We start from the raw sequence: 18,152 nt of genomic DNA on the forward strand, positions 1-18,152 counted from the left end.
AACCTGAAGTAAATGATGTCAAAGTACCTCCTGCTGGAGGGGAAAGTTGGCAGGTGTTCCTCCGAAGCCATTCAGAGCAAAGCCACTGAACCTCCTATCTGCTCCCACTCTGAAAAGAAGCCTTTAGAGCCAGTTTTTCCAAACCAATGAGGGAGCAGCTATGAAAAAACCGACAAAAACCCTAGGGGATGCAACATAGACCCTTTAGCCTAGTCCATCTCGAGTCTCATAGATCCTGGAGGTGGGGGCTGAAATGGGGAGGGGGAACCCGTGTGGACCTCAACCCCCATAGATCTGGTGCCCTTCCTCCCTCGCTGCTCCCACAGGAGGGTTATGAGTGTCTGGAGCACAAGGCTCCTGGCTCCTGCATCTGAGGAGTGCCTACATACAAGCTAACTGAAAGGAGACTCCTCTCTCTCCGTGCACTGAGGCCAAATGAAGCTGATGTTCAGGAGGATGCCCAGAGGGGCATGAAGGCTGAAAGGGGAGGATTCCTTTGCAGTGGTGATCTGTGAAGTCTCGCATGAGGTCACAAATGCCAGGGGACTGAATCGTAAGATCTGAGGCTGGAGGACAGAACCCAAGGAAGGGGTGAGAAGCAGCAAGGCTGATGAGCGTGGGGGGCTGAAAGTCCAGGAAGTGAGCATCATGTCGAAGAGGCCACGGCAAAAAGTTAAAGGAAGGTTGTATTGATGCCGTCAAATGCTGCACAGAAGATAAGAGATAGAAACCTGGTAACTGGTAATGGATAACAGTTCCTGTGGTGAAACTGGAGCGATCTCAAGACAGACGGTGTTAACCTCATCAGAAACGTAGGGATAAGGTCATTTGCTAAAATGTATGGGCTAAAGGGTTGTAAAATTTGGAAAAGTTACTGTGGCAAAGAGAAGGTTTCAATAATGTGAATGTTGAAAGCAGCAGTAAGAAGAAACAACAAGGGCTCACCAGCGGTCAGGGGGCTCAGCACCAGGGTGACAGACCGTGTGAGGAGTGAGCAAGCACCCTACTCTACCGGCCACCGGTGGGGCTGCTGGCACGAGCAGGGCAGCTGAAGCCAGCCTGCAGGTGAGGAGCGCTGGATGCTGAGTTAGGAAAATGGCATGAGGTGGTGTTTCCTATTGCTACCATGACAAATTACCATGAATTTAGTGACTTATATTAAACACAAACACAAACTTATTATTTTATACTTCTGGTTCTGAGAAAAACCACCAAGAATGAGGCAATACCAATGTCTCTAAACCTGAGCATCTGGCTCCTGCCACAAACCACTGGGGACCAGGGGAAGTCAGGACAGTTGACATTATACATTACTGTACTTGAAAACATAAACAACAGACACTGTGAATTCCCCGGGTCTTGATTCCATAACCTCTACATAGATACAGGAAGGAAAGAAAAGACAGTATATAGCCTTTTTTTCTGTTATCAATTATGTGAATAAGCACAAACAGAACTTTCCAGGTTTTCAAATTATATCAGGGTCAATTCTGCACTGGCTTAGACTTACTATGTGTGTCCCCTTTTCCCTCACTCCCCTTGAACAACCACGCTCTCCCTTCCATCTCTAGCGTGAGACCATCTGAATGGGGTACAGGAGACAAATCTCACAGGATACTCAACACCGTGTCTCAAGGGGGAGAACAGTTTCCAGTTTCCATGGCATCTATATAAGGGGGATTAAAAGTTGTCTATGTCTTTCTAGATCTTTCTAAGAAAGGAGCACTCTGACTTATAAACAGGAAAACCTGTTTCCAACGACAGAGATATCACTATTCTGGGAGCTGATGCATTGGCAATCACGGTTTGATGACATTAACAATAAAATCAGGTCATGTGCTGCCTCTCTTATGTCACCAAACATTTTTGGAATTATAATTTGGTTTGGGGGTAAAATGAACTAGGTTCAACTAGCAACACTGACACATTCTCATTCTCAAGTTAACAAAGTTACTTGAAAATGTCTGTGTTTCTGTGTCTTTATCTATAAAATGAAGAACTATCTCATAATGTTGATTAAGTGATATGATGGATACAGTACTTATCTCAGAGTGTGGCACCAAGTAAGTGCTTAACAAATGCTATTATTATTGATAATAATGCAGTTAACATAAGTAAACAGCAATCTGAATAGAGTGGAATATTAAAATAATTATAAACCATAAGCAAAAAGGTTTCATTCCAGAAATATTGGAGTTATATAACATTAATATGATAGATGATTATGAATTATTTAAAGAAAAGCCATATCTCATCACTTTGGTGCCTTTAAAAAGCATATGATAAAGTTAAACAGCCATTAGTTTATTTAAAAAAAGAACAAAATTTAAATAAATCCCCCACTGTTAGAAAACTAAGAATAGGAGGGAACTTCTTAACATTATGAAGATCTTTCAGTTATTCTTTGATGTTCATTAGAAATATGCTTCTGAAAAAGCAATGGAACCCTAAAGGGTATATATCAAAAGCAATTTCCTTGTAAGAATGTAAACTGAATGACTTCCCGATATCACATCCAGGTCCACAGTCGCTCATTAACTACCTACATGCAGCCTGAACTCAGGCCCTAGTGAGACCCCCACCCCAGCTTCCTAGAAGAGAGGTTCTGGGGTATGCAGTGGGAGAGATACCCACAGCAGTGCAAGAGTTCCACTCTATTCCCTTTATTCTTGTTGTTCTGTGCAAGATAAGTGCCTAAGAGCAATTCCAGCAAAGCTTTTAAGGCTGTTGGGCACAGTATCTTCTACTCAACTAAATTACAACAAAGAGGCTAACCTAATGTGATGCAAGGCTAAACCACAAGTACTTAAGGGCATAAAAATGAACTTTGTAGTGGAGATGAAAGAAGAAACACTACAAACATAATGGAGACAGTTTGGAAACCCTGAGGATGAAGAGGGGATCCCGGGCACTCACTGGAGGCCCCCCTTCTGAGCACCATAAGGTAACACCTGTGCAGAATGCACTCCAGGTGCCACTTGTTCACCAATGGCCTCCTTAGAAATTAAGCACTATTCTAATCTTTCCTAAAGCATACCTGAGTAAACAGATGAGCTCTTAGATCAGAAACCAAAAACAAATATTAAAAGTATCAGAAATCAAAAGCAAATATTAAAAGTAAAACATACCAATATACAAACAAGGATTTCAACTATCGTGGTTTATGCTCAGCTTTGTTTGAGAATCTAGTCAAAGCAACAATTAAGAGTTTTAAGTATTCAAACTTAATTAAATGAAAATTTGATTGTCAGATGAATTGTCTACCTAAAGAACCAACATATACAAATAACCAGAAATTATAAAATTGTTCAGTAAAGGTGCCAGATGTAATAGTCTTTTATACTTGTGATAAAAATGTATTTGAAAAAGTTCCAGGTATAATGGTGTCAAACTAGAAAATATGTAGGAATAAATATAATAAGATAAGGGCTATATATATTTTATATATATATAAAATTATATATATTTATATATATATATATATATAATATTCTATATATAAAAAGATTTACTAAAGTATTATAAATGGAAGCTTGAATAAAGGGAGGTACATATAATGTTCCAAAAAACACTCTTCACTCATGCCTCCCATATCTGTCATCTTCTTTCTTACCACTTCATTGCTTCTGCAACACTCTGGTACCTTCTGAGGACAATCATTAGGTTTGTCCTGTTACCACCTAGTTTTCATGGCATGACTTCATTTAAACAATTTGACTTTCTTGATGGCCCCTTGAAGCACAGCCCTAATTATTTCCATCCTAACAACTTCAATTATTTTATATCCAGGTTCCTCAAGTCTTTATATACTGATTTAAAAAGCAAAGCATTAATTGGGTTCTTGATATCCTCTTTCACATTAAAGTCCATTTAATCCTTATATCCTGTGATTCTTTGAGCTCTGAAGTACCAGAATGATCACTACTTTTGAAAAGAAGATCAAAGTTATTTTGTGTTGTGGCTTGACCTACTTTTATGTTTGGGGATTAATCTATCAAAATAACATAGCCATGGCTTCTGAACTTGCCAAGTGAAACAAAGGTAAGTGACAAATAGGAAATCTTCACACATGTAGTTAAAAAACCCTAAGAAAAAATAATCCATGTAAGGAAAGTGTCAGGGTTGCCATTGTGGAAAATAACTCAGTAGTTACTTTAATGTTCTAGCAAAACCAAAAAGCCTAACAAAGGAGAGTAGAGAATTTAATTCACTATTTTATTCTTAAGGTTTTTTTTGGCTTAAGGAGAGAAAACTATGAGTTGAAATGATTAATATAAGGAATACAAATTTATTACTGAAAAACTCAATTTATTTCTCACACTGCAGAGGTTTGCTCTAAATCAATCTTCGCAATAATCACAAAACTGGCCATACTCTTACATAGTGTTTTCTTTTGTTGAAGTAACCTCCCAATTCTCTTAAAATATCTACTTTATCATTCAGGATTCTTAGCATTTATGTTTTGTATTAAAATACTACAAAGCTGTAATAATATATTTTGTTCCAATTTAGGGTTGCCTCCCATATTTATGAAATTTCTCCATTTCTTTCGTATCTGACACTTGCATACCTGTTTCAATTGAAGAACTTCCCCATTGAGACATAGTCCACATTCGCAAAATTCCCATTCCTATCTCCACTTACACAGAAGCAAAAAATGTGCACTATTCTAAGATTAAAGAATAATGTATTCCCTTAATATAAAAGAATTTTGTGACATAATGCATACCATTTAATATATTTTGATACTGTAATATGGACCAACCATTTTTGATACATATATAAACATTTCAATATATCTGTGTCAAATTTAACTATAACTTAATAGCTAATTTTGAAACATACATTAAGATGCATTATTATCAAACAGTTCCTTAAGAGTTCACATAAATAAATAGAATAAGTGAAAAGGGAGTTCAGTCTATCAGAACATACAAGCACAAGCACAGAGGGGTTGGGTTCACATATTCTAGAAGCTTCTTTTGGATGCTTATGGTATGCCAGGTGCTATATTAGGAGATGGATCTAGATTTATCTGATGCCATCTGCCTTGATACAATCACTCCACTTCCTTTCTCCTACTCCCCTCTGAAAAACAAAACAAAACTAAACATTTTTAGAATTGGCACCACCTTGTTACAATGAGGTGACTCAATCTTTCCATAATATCTTTTACCAGTATCTCAACTGTTACATTCTTCTGACAGGAGATAGCAAAGCATTCTTAACCAAAGTTTACATGAGGCACAGATAAAAACATTATTTTGTCAAAATATACTTCCTCAGATGAGACAGGTAATGTTACAGATGTGGAGATAGACACCTACAGAAAGTAATTACTTGCCTTTATATTGATTATAGAACTTTACATTTGTCTAATGTTCTTTTTGTAAAAGTCCTTTGGTTTATTATTCAGTTCCCATATTTTGATTAATATTAAAAATAATTACAAAATGTGTAGTATGTTAAAAAATGAAGAAAACAAAATGCTCTTGCAATTTCTGTACCCCATGAAAATAATTATCAACATCATGTTATAGATCCTTTGTGGGGAAGTTGGGGTTCCTATGGCCAGGATCCTCACTGAACTTAAACCACCTGATGATGTAACTGGCCCGTGGCTAGGCTACTGCTTCCACACCTTGAGGCAATAAGCTATTATTGTGCTATCTAGAGAGCTCAGCCTGTGCTCTGGGCGGAGGGAGAGAAGCTAGTGCTCGACCTACCGCCGGGAGAACAAGCCGGGTAATAAACCCTTTCACTCCAAAGAACACTTGCTGTCAGTTTCTTTGGTCACATTGAATCTATAGCGAACTTGCCCAGGGCCGAAACCCACTGGCAAGACAATTGGCAAAGTCTGCAGGGTTCATTGTTGACCAAGGAAAAAGATAGGCTGCCCTTAAGGGAGTGGTGCTTCAGTGGGCTGCCTCTGTGAATGGGGAGACAGCGGACTGTCCCCCAATGGATATGTGGTCTGAGGTGGCTTGCCTCCTACAGGACTGGGCCCCACCCCAGGACTGGAGGCAAGTGGAGGTGACACCTGAGGCTGTAGGGGTGGCCCTTGGTATAGTAAGAAGGTCTTTTGAGAGACAGAGTGCCCATGAGGTAGCAGGGACTGTGAGTTGGCTGCTTCTCACAGTATTAAAAAAGTCTACAGAAGAGAAGGACATGCTCCTGAAAAGACCCAAGAAATGGTGGCACAAGAACACGAGCTTCAAAATTCTGTGGATTCCCTGAAGAAAGAAGTGGCATTGATGTGGGCGGAGGCAACACAAGAAGGCCAGCAGCAAGGTGCCACTGAAGAGGTAAAAGATGACATATAATGAGATGGCAGTGCTGCCAGGTGCTCTGAAGGAGGAAAAGGCCATCAAGGAAAAAGACTAACTCCTGAAGGAAGCACAGGCTGAGGTAGCAGGAGAACACCAGCTGCGAAGCATTGAGGTAAAGGTAAGAGAGCTGCTGAAGACTGAGCTAGCATTGCTGCAAGGGATGGTAGAAAAGGTAATGGTTGTAGTAGAGGCACTCAGGGGAGGGGAGAGAAAGGTGCCATCAGCCCCAGAAATGGAGGAGCTGGGGAAGGATGAAGGGGTGGTGCCAGAGGCACTGACCCCTCCTGTATTGAAAGCACACCCAGTGATTATAAAGAAAATAAAGACTCAGCAGCTGAAAGTTCCCCAAGGAGAGGAGCAGCCCCCTCCCCAGGTCGTGGAGCACTCTATGGTCCGCCCCTATACTCAGGCTGAGCTGGTGGATTTGGGCTCCCGGTTTAGGCAGAAGCCCTCGGTGTCAATATCAGCTTGGCTCCTGCATCTGTGGGACTTAGGGGTGGATGGAATTGTTTTTTTGGGATCAGAGATGGGAAAGCTGTTTTCCCTGACAGTGCAGCCTGCCTTGAGGCAGCGATTACAAAACGCATATCAGACCCCAGGGAGTCACTCCCTCCTTGATTGGCTTATGTCTGCACTTCGTGCTGTGTGGTCCAATCAGGGTGATCTACCATCTTCTCCTGTTAGATGGCAGACATGTGCTGAGCTCCAACAGGTGTTACAAGAGCTAGGCATAAGAAATGTCATCTAAGGTCCAGAGAATTATGGCCCAGATGAAGAGATTTTCACTACTGGGATGAGAAATATTGTGCTTCAAAAGGCTCCCACACCCCTCCTTGGGTCTCTAGTGGCCATTCTTTCCCCTCACTTAGGGAAGCCCATCAGCGAGGTGATACATATAGTAGGAGACTTAGAAGAGGCTGAAGCAATGAGAACATGGAAAGAAATAAGGTCTGCTACTCACAAGAAGAATTTAAAGGGCCCCATGAAGGTTATGAGAACCCAGATGTAGACTGATTTACCATGGGCAGGAGTAGATGGAAAAAAATTAGATGGGAAGTCAAATAGGATCTTACTAGGGCTATGGCAACAGCTGAAACCAGAGCAGCAGTTCCAGTCATTAAGACCAAAGAGGCAGAGGTCAGAGACAGAGCCACAAGTCCGTACTGTTTGTTTGCAAGACTTCCTGCTGGAGAGCAAGCCAACCTCACTTGAGCCCACACAGGAGGATGATTGGGGAACACGGTTTGACTGAGGGGAAGGTCGAGGTACCTGCTCTGAGGGACCAGGAGGGGACTGAGGCCACATGTTAAAATAGCTATCCACTGGTCCCCAGTGAACATTAGTGTTCTGGCTCTGGTGGACACAGGCTGAATGTTCACTGATTCATAGTAAACCTGAGTGGTTCCCTGGGACCCCCACTATCATAGATGGATACGGGGGGAAGGCTATTAGACTGAAACAAGCCCAAATCCTTTTGGGAATAGGGCATCTACCCCCAAAAGAGTATACTGTGTAGATATCTTCTATCCCTGAGTATATTTTGGGGATTGATATCCTGCAGGGTCTATGATTGCAGACCACTGCAGGTGAGTTCAGACTGAGAGTACGTGTGGTGAGGGCAGTTCTGAGGGGACATGCTAGGCATCCACCCATAGCTTTGCCTGTGCCTTGCTGGTTGACTAATACCAAACAATACAAAGTGCTTGGAGGGCATAAAGAAATTGGAGAAACTCTCCAGGAGCTGGAAAAGGTGGTATTATAAATCGCACCCATAGTCCTTTCAGTTCCCCAGCATGGCCAGTAAAAAAGCCAGATGGCTCCTGGCATATGACTGCAGATTACAGAGAACTGAATAAAGTCATACCCCCTATGCATGCTGCTGTCCCCTCTATTGCAGACCTGATGGATACTCTCAGCCGTGAACTAGGAACATACCATTATGTGGTAGATCTTGCTAATGCCTTCTTTTCCATTGACATTGAGCAGGAAAGTCAGGAACAGTTTGCCTTCACATGGGAACGACGGCAATGGACTTTCACCATCCTTCCACATTGCCATCCTTCCACAGGGATACCTCCACAGCCCCATCTGTCACAGACTTGTAACCCAGGACTTGGCTACATGGAAGAAACTGCCAATGGTGCAGCTGTACCATTATATTGATGATGTCATGCTCACATCCATTCTCTTTCAGATCTAGAAGGTGCAGCACCTAGACTGCTGCAACATCTACAGGAGAAAGGATGGGCTGTGAACAGTACCAAGGTTCAGGGACCTGGTTTGTCTGTCAAATTCTTGGGGGTCATCTGGTCAGGTAAGACCAAAGTTATACCAGAAGCAGTTATAGACTAAGTCCAGGCTTTTCCTATCCCTACAACTATAGCATTGCTACAGGAGTTTGTGGGTCTTCCAGGCTACTGGAGAGTGTTTATCCCACACTTGGCACAAATTCTGAAGCAATTATACCAGTTGATACGAAAGAGCATCAGATGGGACTGGGATGAGACATGTGCATCTGTCTTTACTATAGCAAAATGGGCAGTTATGGCCTTGTAGGTCTTGAGTGTGATAGAGCCATTAAGGCCCTGTGAGCTGCATGTTCATGTGACTGAAGACAGTTATAGCTTGGGTCTCTGGCAGTGGCTTGAACAAACTCACCAACCTATTTGATTCTGGTCACAACTCTGGAAAGGGGCAGAGGTACGATACACTTTGATAGAGAAACAACTGCCTGCCGTGTATCATGCCTTGCTGGCTACAAAATCCATCATTGGAATGGCCTGATAAAGGTAATAACCACCTATCCCATCTTGGGGTGCATACAAGATTGGACCCAAAAGCCAAGGAGTCGTGTGGCACAAACGCCCACACTGGCCAAGTGGGGTGCTTACCTACAGCAGTTTAGTACCCTCTGTAATAGGCCCTTGAGTGAAGAACTCCAACACTTATTGGGGCCAGTGACATATACTAGTGAAAAGCAGGAAGAACTTGCTTTTGAGCCATTAGTAACAGAGAGTTCCTATTGGAAGGGACGAACCCCTATACCCAAAGATGCATGGTACACAGACTGCTCTGGCCATGGGAAGCCCCCAAAAATGGAGGGCCATAGCTTTCCATCCTAAGACTCAGACAATATGGATGGAAGACGGTGAGGGAAAGAGGAGCCAGTGGGCAGAGTTGTGGGCCGTGGGGCTTGTGATCAGCCAGTAGCCCTCCCCTAGAGTTGTCTACACCCATAGCTGGGCTGTCTATCAGGGCTTGACCCTGTGGCTACCAACCAGCTACCATGCTAACTGGCTGGTTGGTCACTGACCCCTTTGGGGACAAGAATTGTGGCAAGACTTATGGGTCTGTGGTCAGACTAAAATAATTACAGTATACCATGTGACAGGTCATTTGCCACTGGCATCCACAGGAAATGATGAAGCAGATAAATTGGCCCAGATACATTGGTTAGAAGGAAATCCCGCCTCTGATGTAGCCCAGTGGTTACATCAGCATTTGTTGCATGTCAGGTAAAAGACAATGTGGGCTGTAGCCCGTCGATGGGGCTTACCTTTGACCTTTGAAGAAGTTAGTAGTGCCCAGCAGGAGTGTGACATGTGCTCCAAAAGGGACTTACACCAAGTTATACAGCAACATGGGACAATAGCTAAGGGCCCGATACCCCTCGTCAGGTGGCAGATTGACTACTGGGCCTCTACATGTGTCAGAAGGATATCAGCATGCCATAACTTGTGTGGACACAGCTACTGGACGTCTGGTTGCTTTTCCTACCTGTTGTGCAGACCAGCAGATGACCAAAAGAGGCCTGGAGTGTCTCTTTGATGCCTATGGCCGACCACAGGTAATTTAGAGTGATCGGGGCACCCATTTTACTGGACATACACTGCAAGAATGGGTGCAACAGGTGGGAATCAAATGATAGTTTCATGTGCCATACAATCCTACTGCAGCAGGCATGATAGAGAGGCACAATGGCTTGTTAAAATCCAGACTAAAGTCAGATACCAATAGTGTGCAGGGATGGTCAGTCCACTTATGGACCATGCTACGATGTTGTATCTTAATTTTTGTCATTATCTCTAAGTTGTTGTTATCCTCTGTTGCTGTTGTGGAATCTGGTTACAGTGCTCCAGCTTTCTCACACAGGGACCACTGCAGAAAATTGAAAGTGTGTTGATTGTAAGGTGAGAATCCTGGAGGGGTCGAGTGTGGGAAGTTGGGGTTCCTATGGCCAGGATCCTCACTCAACTTAAACCACCTGATGATGTAACTGGCTTGTTGTTAGGCTACCACTTCCACACCTTTAGGCAATAAGCTATTATTGTGCTGTACAGAGAGCTCGGCCCAGTACTCTGGGCAGAGGCAGAGACACTAGTGCTCAACCTACCACCGGGAGAACAAGCTGTGTAATGAACCCTTTCACCCCAAAGAATGTTTGCTGTCATTTTCTTTGGTCACATTGAATCTATAGCAAACTTGCCCAGGGGCCGAAACCAATTGGCAAGATATCCTTCCAGTTTGTTTTTCTAATAATTCATTATTATTTTTTATCCATTAACTTTTGGTTTTGACTCAGTGCATTTCCTGGATCACTTCTTTTACATGTATGGATTTACCTTATACCTTAAAGTACCAATTTCTGGGCCATTCACCTGCAACCTAGGCCCCCCTACACAAATCCATCTGGCACCTCAAAAACATCTTCAACTTCAAATTCATTACCTTCCTTCTTGAATTTTCTAGTTTGTCAATTCTTGACTGTTTTTTCCCCCTACACACTACACTGGTCACCAAACACTGCTGTTTCTGTGAGAAAAATTTCTCCTTAGGGTGTCCTCTTTCCTCTGCCCCAGTCTCCAGTCAGCACAACCTGCCTTCAGACTCACGGCCACCCACTGTCCTCAGATTCATCATTTTAAACAGATTAACGGAGATGCCCCCAAAGCCCACTAACTGCAGGATAAAGTCCAAATCCTTAGTGTAGCTGACAAGATGCTCCCATTTTAACGTCTCTTGTCCCCAGAGTACAGCCACCAAAAGAAGCAGTGAAGGAGAACTGGAATTGCTCTGACTTGAGGTCTCAATCGCCACCTAGTGGTACAGAACAACATCCTTATCGGACTCGGGAATATGCCAGGTCAGCCCTATGAGATCAAGCAAACCTGCCAACAGGTGTGTCAGCTAGAGTTACATATGAAAAGGGACAAGGAATCCTGGAACTCAATGGTCCACCTAGTGGTTTTATACAAGTACTGGATGCACCTAAGGAAATGGTGCAAACCAGTTGTTACCACTGTCATTCTTGAGAGAAGATGAAAAGCTATGAAGGCATCTCTTGCTGCCCCCAAATAAAGTCACAAGATAATTCTGACCCCACTATTGTACTGACACCTATATCCTTCCAGGATTTTCATGAAATTCAAACGAGTATTCATTCATCTACATATTAATTTACCCACTCAAAGCACACTTAAAGAGCATCTGTAACACAGATACTACAAAAAGCTAATAATAGAGGGTCCAAGTCATGACAGTCTATAAATAATAAATAGGGAAGCAGATAAGTAAATCCATGATGACAAGCAGAAGGGAAGTCTAAGGAGCAGGCCAGGGACAGGGAGGGCTTCCTGGAAGAAATGATGACTGAACTGATTTTGTGTCAGTCACTGAAGTCATGTGAAAGTTAGGTAAGAGTAAGAGTGAAGGGTATTGTGGAACTATAGACTCAAAGAGTTACACATGTAACAGAATGCAACACTATCCTAATGCAGTGTCCACAGTTAGTACAGCATCATACCTAAAAAGAAACCTCAGTGGACAGGACTCTTATCAGCCTCCTTCAGGGAAAAAGTGCAGAGCAAAATGTTTCCACTTTAAAGTACTTCTTACTCAACCACATTTCAAGTAAAGATGAAAAAAGACAGTATTTTAAACTGCACGGCTTATAAAAACCACACCATTTTCAAATGGCCAACATGTACAAATTATTTGTAAAAGAAGATGTGATATGCTATTTTCCTTAATCTTCTTCATGTTCTGGGGAGTAAGGGATAATACTCAACCCCTTTAAATGTTAAAGGGAAGTGTATTAATCACATACAAGTTTCTTTCAATAGGGTGACAGTTACACCATTTTATTAAATACTGAATGGCTTGAGATCAGAAGCATCCATCAAGCCATGCAATATGTGATGTACTCAGCACAGGCCGCTGGACAACTAGGAACCACACTTGCTGTGCTGCAGACACCTCATCTGCCCCAGTGGGAGCAATGCCAGCAAAGCACACTTATTGCCACCTCAGTGGCAGCCCATTTTACCTTGATGAGCACTGCTAGACAGTTATTTTAAACAGGGAGACAAGATCTGTTCCCCAGTAACTTTGGCATAAACTGGGACCAAGTCTGGGGCCCTGTGAACAAGTTCCTGTGAAACCACGCATGTACACTGTACTGCAGTCCATTCCCAGAGACCCCCTCAAGCTTCTGTCTTATGCTAGCGATTTGAGTGTCCTGTAACCTGGATGCCACGTCGAGTTCTGATGCCTGGTCCCCTTTCTTTGTGTTTGTTTCTGAACATTTCCTGCATGTGACAGGAGCAGCAAGTGTGAGATGACTGATGACCCACATAAAGCAGGATTACTGCTTCCATCGTGCTAGACCCCACTTTTGCTACTGCAGTTTCAGATGTAAAGACTCTTCTGAGAAATATATAATCATTTGAAAAACTTCCTTACCTAAAATTCTCAAGTCTTTTTTTTTTTTCAAACTGATAGCTACAAGGCCATGTCTCCTACACTTTCTATTGCCCAGCTGATGCCAAGCAGTGCAGGCATTTCTATCGTTTTTATGCATATATCTATACACATTAAGAAAAGCATTATCATACAGGGTAAGTGACCATTCATTGATAACTATTAGCACACACTATGTGCTAGCCACTGCGCTAGACACTGGGAACACAAAGTTAAGCAAGACAAATCAACATTATTTCGCTGTCATCCCTCTATACAAGATTATGTACATGGAACACATTAGCTCCTTAATAAACTCTTACTATTATTAGTATGACCAGTTACAAATTAGTCTTTTAAAAATTATTGTGGAATTTAAAAATGAAAATGCTGCAGTACTGCCACCAATACTCACCAATACTATAATATCTCTTTAGTTCTGTACGCCTGATCTCCTTTAACTGATTACTTTTTCTCTTTTTTTTCTCATCAGTAACATATTCCTCTTCCCCAGCAATGTTGCACTTCTCTTGTTCTAAAATCACTGTACTAGCTTCTTCTTTTCCAGTATGAGCCCTTGGAGCAGTAGCTGAGGCTGTCTCTGCATTTTGCTTAGCTTGTTTTTTCTTTTTCAATCTAGGAATGAGGGGGAAAAAAGGAAAAACATTTGAAAATGATGTGTTAGGAAGGATTATATTAATTTCACTCTGTTGGATATTGAGAAACTAATGAACTGATAGAAAAACACTTTCTTTATATTACTTACATTTTCCTTTTTTTTCTTTCCTAATCACTTAAAAATCTTTATGTGGAGACCTATATAGCCTTTCTTGAATTTTATATTTCAGTATTTGTGCCTCAAAAAATTATCGGGAAATGCTCTAAGCCTGAGAAAAAACTAGATTCTTACATGGCTATTACATGCTGAGTATTTTTAATCAATATATACAGCTACCCTACTATAATGCCTTGCTTGGAGCATTACATTTTATTTTAAAAAGAGTGTTTCTGATTTTCAGTGATACTTTGGTCTGAATGGGCAGGAACATATGTAAAAAATCATTCCTTTATACTTGTCTCTTGTGCTGAGTGTAAAGGCTTGGAAAGGTGTGGAACGGTTCAGGTCTGAGTAATCCTTTTCTTTCCACATGTAATAGTAGTACTGAAGGAAGAGCATACCACAACGACAATATGTAGTTATCATTATGATTAGTAATGGCAGACACATTAGTTAACATATTTGATGTTTTCAATTCTTTACTCCCAAGATGTTAAAGAGATGAAGTTTATCATACTTCACTGAAACCCAACAACACAAAGTCTCTTCCAGCTGATATATGTACTTGATTGGTCACTCTGTACTTACTAGTTCTTCTGAAGAATGTTTTTATCTGACCAGACCTCAAGAACAAGGGTCTGGGCCTCTACTATACATGACAGTCTACTCATGAAAATTTTTAAAAATGAGGATCCTCTTCCCCTCCATTTCCTCCTAGGCACTGTTAGCTATCTCTGACACATGCCTGTTTCCTTTGCTCTCTTGAACAACTACACAATTTTATGGTGGGAAAGATAAGGAAATGTTTGGGGAGAAAAATGAGATGACTGTAGGAAAATAAAGGGACTAAGGTTTGATTTTGTGCTGCTTTGCTCTGTGATATTGGACAAATCAATTTAACAGTCTGGAGAGGTCCCTTGCTGAGGCTTTGCTACCTAACAGATCTTTTATTATGATCAACTGAGATAAATATATTATTTTGATATATTTATCTCAATAAATTTTATTATATTGATATATTTTATATCAATATATCAAAATATCAAATATATCAAATATATCAAAATATCAAAATATATTTTATATCAATAAAAATATTGAGATAAACCATATTATATATACAAACAGAAACAGAAATTGTAAGATTTTCCCTAATATGATCATACAATGACATGAGAACTAAGTATGGTAAGATATATAACATATTCAGCTTTTGAGATGAAGGTCTCATATTTTAAGAAAATATTTCAGCTAGGCTGTTATTCATTGAACACAGGCAGCCACTTTCTTAGATTTTCATTACGTGTTAAGTATATTCACTAGGAGAAAGGACAGTTGGAAAAAACTGCAGATGAATATACTTGGCATCTCTTAGTTTAGCTGTCTTTTCATGTTTACTTGTTAAAAAAAATACAGACTAGACAAAATTGGAGACTCATAAAAAGGAATTAAACTCAGTAAACACATTTTTATATTCTATCTTGATTCTAAACTGTTTTAATCTGGTAAAAGAGTAGGTGGTTCTTTGCAATATTGAGTCAGACAATGCTCCTAATAAAAAAAATTTCTCTCTTCATCAAGATTACTATTTGAGGCTGAAATTAATATGCAGTAACCTAGATATAATCAGAGATCAGCACTTTGCTTAGAGAGGTCTATGCAAAGAGTTGATCTCTGCATCCAGAAGACTGGCAATGGCTGGTATGTTCTGATATACGGGCTTTCAAAAACATGCTTGAAATGAACCTTACTGTCCATTCCAAAAATGATTCCTTATAGGAGTAAGAGACATCTATGCAGCCTGAGATAAGCTGTTTCTTAATCTTCTGAATTTTTCCCTTTAAATTGATTTAAATGGCCTCATTTCAGTGTCCCCATGATAATTAAACTTACTCAGATCTAGGGCACATGTTCTGATGAACAGCAGCACTGCTCAGGGACATCTCATTAGAGACTGATTTTCACATGTGAAAGTAACAAAATGGGATACATTGTTTTATTCATTTTTCCCCTTTTACACACAGACCATCATTGTCAACGCATATAGCCACATCATTGTTGTATATATAAAAAAAGCTAGACAACAGCAATAACAAATCTGTTTAACAGAAAACAGAGTACAATTTAATACTCCAATAATTTTATAGTCAGCTACATCTTTTGTTTTGGCTAGCGTACTTACTCCTGAGAATTTATTTCTCTATAGGTTATCAATATGATGTTCCCATCATATTGATCTTATAACTGGAAATCATACATGAGTTCTGGAAGCCCTTCAGGACTGTAAAACACTTCCTTCAGAGCCTGGGAATATATTTTCAACACCTTTTCTAAGAGGGAATAACTGCCAGTCTGAGAAATATTGTATAATTAATGCTCTTCAAATATTCCTTTTTAAGGCTTTTATCTTCTCAGGCTTCACTTTTGTTCTTCAAGTCAGTATCAGGGCATTCTCACAATAGGGTTTTTTATCACTAAATTAAGGTTAACTGAAAACAACAGGTTATATAAGAAAATCAACTCCCCTTCTTTCACCTAAGATTTTTTAATGATCCCAAATGTACACTTGAGCTAAAAAAAAAAAAACCTGGCAAATCATCTTAAACAGATGAGTAATTCAAGATAATGAGACATATTTAACATGACTGCTGTAAATATATGTTTAAAAAATTCACCTGTATTTCATCATGCAGCATTTATCTTTTTTTAAAAGAGATCACAATGGCTAATAGGCACATGAAATGATGTTCCACATCGCTAATCATTAGGGAAATACAAATCAAAATCACAATAAGCTATCACCTGACACAAGTTAGAATGGCCACTATCCAAAAGACAAGAAATAACAAGTGCTGGCAAGAATGTGGAGAAATGGCAACCCTCCTACACTGTTGGTGAAAATATAAATTGGTGCAGCCACTGTGGAAAGCAGTATGAAGGTTCCTCAAAAAACTAAGAATAGAAATACCATATGACCTAGTAATTCCACTTCAGGGAACTTGCCTGAAGAAAACAAAACCCCTGATTCAAAAGGATATATGCTCCCCTATGTTTATCACCACATTATTTCCAATAGTCAAGATAGGGAAGCAGCCTAAGTGTCCATCAGTACAGATGAGTAGATAAAGAAGTGGAACATACACACAATGGAATATTATTTGTATTCAAATTCTCGATAACACCAGTTTTGTGGGAGGGCCTTTTTGGTCCTAATTTGTCTGCTGAAGTAAAAAAGAAAGAAATCCTGCCATTTGCAACAACATGGATGGACCTAGAGGGTATTAGGCTGACTGAAATAAGCCAGAAAGAGAAAGACAACTACCATATAATTTCACTTCTTTGTCGAATCTAAAAATATTAAGAAAACAAAATGAACAAAATAGCAGTAGACTGATAGACACTGAGAAGGGACTGATGGTTACCATGTGGGAGGGGTTGGAGTGAGTGGGTGGGAGGATGATCGGGGACAAAAGGGGCACAAAAATTCTCAATCATAATATAAGATAGTCACAGGGATGGTAGTACCGCACAGAGAATACAGCTAACGATTCTGTAACATCTTCCTAAGTTGACAGATAGTGGTGAGGATTTAGTAATATGGAGTAACTGTTGAACCACTGTGTTGTATCCCTGAAACCAATGTAAGATTGTATAACAATGATACTTCATTAAAAACACAAAAAGTGAAGAGGCAAACAAACAATAGCATTGCACAGAAGGTAAATCTCTGGTTCTGACAACTGCAATGTGGTTATGAAAGATGTTAACATGAGCAATCAAGTAAAGGAGATAAGGAAACGCTCTGTACTATTTTTGCTACTTTTCTGTTAAATCTAAAGTTAGTTCAAAATCAAGGTGTTTTTTTAAAAATAAAAAAAGAGATCACAATTACATAAAATAAGTGTTTTATTTTTCAATCTCCTCTCACTATTATAATCAAACCCTGCCAATTCTATTTCCTGAATTTTCTCCTCTCAAAATTACCTTCTCTTCTTGATCTCTGCTCCCACTGAATCATTTCAGGCTTTTACTATCTCTCTGATAGGACTATTTTATTACAGTTTAATTATTCTTCATTTTATTATGAAAACAACACACATTCATACTAGAAAATTTTGAAAATGCAAAAAAGTACAAAAGAATAAAACTTAAATGCAATGCAGCCTTAAGAAGCAATCATTGTTTTAAGGAGATAATGTGAAAGCCAGAAGACAGGAGAAGTTACACTATTCAGATCATCTCTCAGTGCAGAAGATGAGGCAGTGTGGCTCACTGTCAGGATTCTGAGCTTATTTGTACTTTCCCAT

General features: G+C 40.2%; 1 protein-coding gene across 7 annotated transcripts in view; it reads right to left on the minus strand.

The window, feature by feature from the left end:
- NCOA7 (nuclear receptor coactivator 7) overlaps window positions 1-18,152 on the minus strand; it is a 152,801-nt gene that overhangs the window by 73,526 nt on the left and 61,123 nt on the right. For all 7 annotated transcript variants that reach the window (XM_036903886.2, XM_036903891.2, XM_036903890.2 and 4 more), the window contains one exon: window positions 13,483-13,703. In XM_036903886.2, coding sequence (XP_036759781.2) covers window positions 13,483-13,703 — 221 coding nt within the window. The remainder of the gene's footprint in view (window positions 1-13,482; window positions 13,704-18,152) is intronic.

This window comes from Manis pentadactyla, chromosome 12, assembly GCF_030020395.1.
Source record: "Manis pentadactyla isolate mManPen7 chromosome 12, mManPen7.hap1, whole genome shotgun sequence".
Lineage (NCBI taxonomy): Eukaryota > Metazoa > Chordata > Mammalia > Pholidota > Manidae > Manis > Manis pentadactyla.